Source organism: Octopus bimaculoides, chromosome 11 (genome assembly GCF_001194135.2).
Source record: "Octopus bimaculoides isolate UCB-OBI-ISO-001 chromosome 11, ASM119413v2, whole genome shotgun sequence".
Classification (NCBI taxonomy): domain Eukaryota; kingdom Metazoa; phylum Mollusca; class Cephalopoda; order Octopoda; family Octopodidae; genus Octopus; species Octopus bimaculoides.
Window position 1 is genome coordinate 41,554,983 of NC_068991.1, and position 3,406 is coordinate 41,558,388.

The 3,406-nt window shown below is 36.9% G+C and overlaps 1 protein-coding gene across 1 annotated transcript in view; it reads right to left on the minus strand.

The window, feature by feature from the left end:
• The window catches only part of LOC106872600 (kielin/chordin-like protein), a 131,980-nt gene that overhangs the window by 34,213 nt on the left and 94,361 nt on the right, over positions 1-3,406 (minus strand). Inside the window, exon 22 of the mRNA XM_052971979.1 lies at positions 1,216-1,362. Within this exon, the coding sequence (XP_052827939.1) occupies positions 1,216-1,362 (147 nt within the window). The remainder of the gene's footprint in view (positions 1-1,215; positions 1,363-3,406) is intronic.

A 3,406-nucleotide genomic window follows, 5' to 3' on the forward strand; every position in this document is an offset into this window, starting at 1 on the left:
AGAATTTCGGCATTGGTTTGGAGCCCGACGCTCGCCCGCACGTGTGTGTATGTTTATGTATATATGTGTTCATATATATGCATGTTATTCAAAAGTCGGCATACATAGGAACAATTTATCTTTTTATAAGAAACAGTCTATAAGAAAAGGTTTTTCTTATTTAACAAGCTCTATATGGTTACCATTGTTTTGAATACACATTGCAATACGTTTACTCCACTCATTGTGAACTTGTAATAGCACATCTGGTGATACGTGTGCAAAGAAGTTGGTGATGCGTTCCTTCAAATGATTTATGTTTTTTTTATCTTTCCGCGATACACCATGCCTTTCAAATGCCCCTAAAGATAGAAATCAAGAGGGTTCAGATCTTATAAATTGTTTCTTGTAAAAAAAAAAAAAAGGTTTCCTATGTATGGAGATTTTGAATCACACAACACATACACAGTTGACGCAGTGTGGCCAAAATGGTTAAGAAGTTAGCTTCTTAAGTCGAGAACCCAGTTTCAATCCCACTGCATGAAGTCTTGGCCAAATGTTTCCTATCAGAATCAGGGCGTCTCTTACCTTGTGACTTAAATTGGGAAACTATATAGAAGCTTGTATGGAAGATTGTGCCTACAATTCTAGAAGGGACATTCTTGTCATCTGCTCGTGTCACTGATTCTGCCTGAGAATTACACTGAGGGCACATGTTTCTCCTGAATACTCAACCTCTTAACTGCAATTTAAGAAGCAGTCTACCCACCTGATCGAACAATTGAATCCTCACTGTCGAACGATGAAGTTACTTCGCACATCCGCACGCACACACACACACACACACACACACACACACACACACACACACACACACACACACATCCCCCCACACACATTCACATTTACTCATATATACCCACATAAACACTCCCACCCACACACCCATACTCACACATACACGCGACAGAGTAAATTCAACGGCCAACCTGAACAGAAGGATCATACAAGATGTTTCCAAACAACTATTATTGTGACTGCTTTTCAGTTCACACGAACAAGTGTTTTTCCATTTTTTACTCAACCTGTCTACTTTTTAGTCTGTAACAGTGAACATACTGAATAAAACAGAACGTCATTGACATATTGGCATTGAAGCCTGGTCAAGAAGTTGATGTTGCGCATTAGAACTAGTGATCAACAAAATCTGTTTGGAAAGAATATTTTAGTTATTACCTGAAGTTTTTGAGATAGAACATATCTTTTCGGTGCATACAACAGCTCCAGTGTACTTGCAAGTGCACTGATTGCATTTATCTATGGCGATGAATGTTTGCCCAATTACGTATACTTTTCCGTAGTAGCGGCATTCTATTTTAGTTACTGAAAAGGAAAAAAAAAGTTTTGTACAAATTAACGAGGAAACTGGAATTTCCTCAGTCATAGAATGATAACAAAAATATTGATCAGCTCAGCTTTGCACATACACAAATGTACATAAACACATACATATTGAGATATTGTGACGAGAGCCTGTCATATATATATCTATCTATATATGATGGACTCCCTTGTCGAAGACGACGTATGATCTTTAGCCGAACATCCTGTTCAACTGATTTGTTTATAGTAATCAAGTGTATGTACTGTACATTAGCTCACTCCCTCCATCAAATCGACGTTGTCTGAACAGGTGCACGGTGTACAATGCATCAGGTGTTGTAGTGATCACTGAGCAACGTTAGAGGATGTATTTTGGTGAAGAACACAACGCGCCACCCGGTCTAATAATTGAAGCCACGATCCTGCGATCGTGAATGCAACGACCTCATCACTAGGTCATGCGTTCTCAATCGCGGTTATATATACATAACTGCGATCAAGATATGAATGAAAACAACATATTTTTACTTTAGTTCGGTGTGCCTACGAGCACCCAAGAGTAGAGACGCAATATATATAGGAGTAAAGAATAAAGAAAAATATGCCAAATATTTTGCCAATTAGTCCTATGAACCACAATTAATACCAACCTTAAAGAAGTCAACTTCCTAGACATTAACATGAATAATAACATAGGAAAATTTAAACCCTACCACAAAGCAAACGAGGAAGCCTCATACATAAACATAGGTTTCAACCACCCACAAACAGTAATTAAAAAAACTGGTTAACAACATTAGCAGGTGCGTCTCCAATTTATCCGCCGACAAAAACACTTTTGAAAAGAGCAGTCCCATATTATAATGCTGCATTAGAAAGGTTCAACTTTAATAATAGCTTATACTACATGGAATCAAATATAAATAAACCAAGTAGTCGCAGACAAAGGAAAATCTCATGGTTTAACCCACCTTATAGCATGACTGTAGCTGCTCACATATCTAGGAGTTTCTTAAAACTAATAGACAACCACTCTCCACATTCACACAAATACCACAAGATCTTCAACAGAAATACTGCTAAAGTTATCTATAGTTGCCTCCCCAATATAGGATCAATAATATTCAATTATAATAAATATAAACACACCAGAAACACCCACGAAAGAGAATGCACCTGTAGATCCTCAAACCGCTGCCCTCTAAACTATAACTATTTCGTGAAAGAACTCGTATACAAAGTCAAAATCACAGACCTCAACGGAGCAGCAAAGACTTATGTCAGAATGACGGGCAACTCGTTCAAGTAAAGATGTACACAACATCTGGCGTCATTCAGAGACAAAATATAAAAAAAAACATGCAGCATCCCAGTTAAATGCGATATGGATATTGAAAGAAGGTGAAATAAGGGACCCCCAAATAGAATAGAAAAATTATTGTTAAACCCCCAAAATACAGAGAACGAGTACCAAATGTGATCTCTATTTTACTGAAAAAGTAAACATTATAGAATCAACAGATAACATCCTAGACATTAGGGTTTAAACCTTCTCTCCTTGCATACTCAAATAATATTTTACACTGAAATATTTAAAACAAGAGCTACCATCTACGACGTTAATCCCACCAGGATATCCCCTTTTCTGAACGTGAAATCTGAATACACATAGAACACAAATTCCACACACAGAAGAAATATGCCCCAATGACGAACAACCTCAGCACACAAGTATAATAACAGCACACCCAGAAGAAAAAGACAAATCCTAGGAAGAAATCATTCAAATGATGTCATCCAAGTTTCATTGTTTTATTCATTTCAATTAAACAAGGCTGTGCTTTCCAAAATTGTGGCGAACACATCTCTCTTTGTGATCGGCTTGAAAAATTGTTAAGACACTAGGATATTTTCCTACTTTTCCTGATACGAAACCAATGGTAGCCTTAATTCAAAAATAAAGAAGTTATATCCACCAATGTGGTGTGTTGAACACTCATTTGCATCGTTCGACATTTACGTTTATATATATATATATATATAT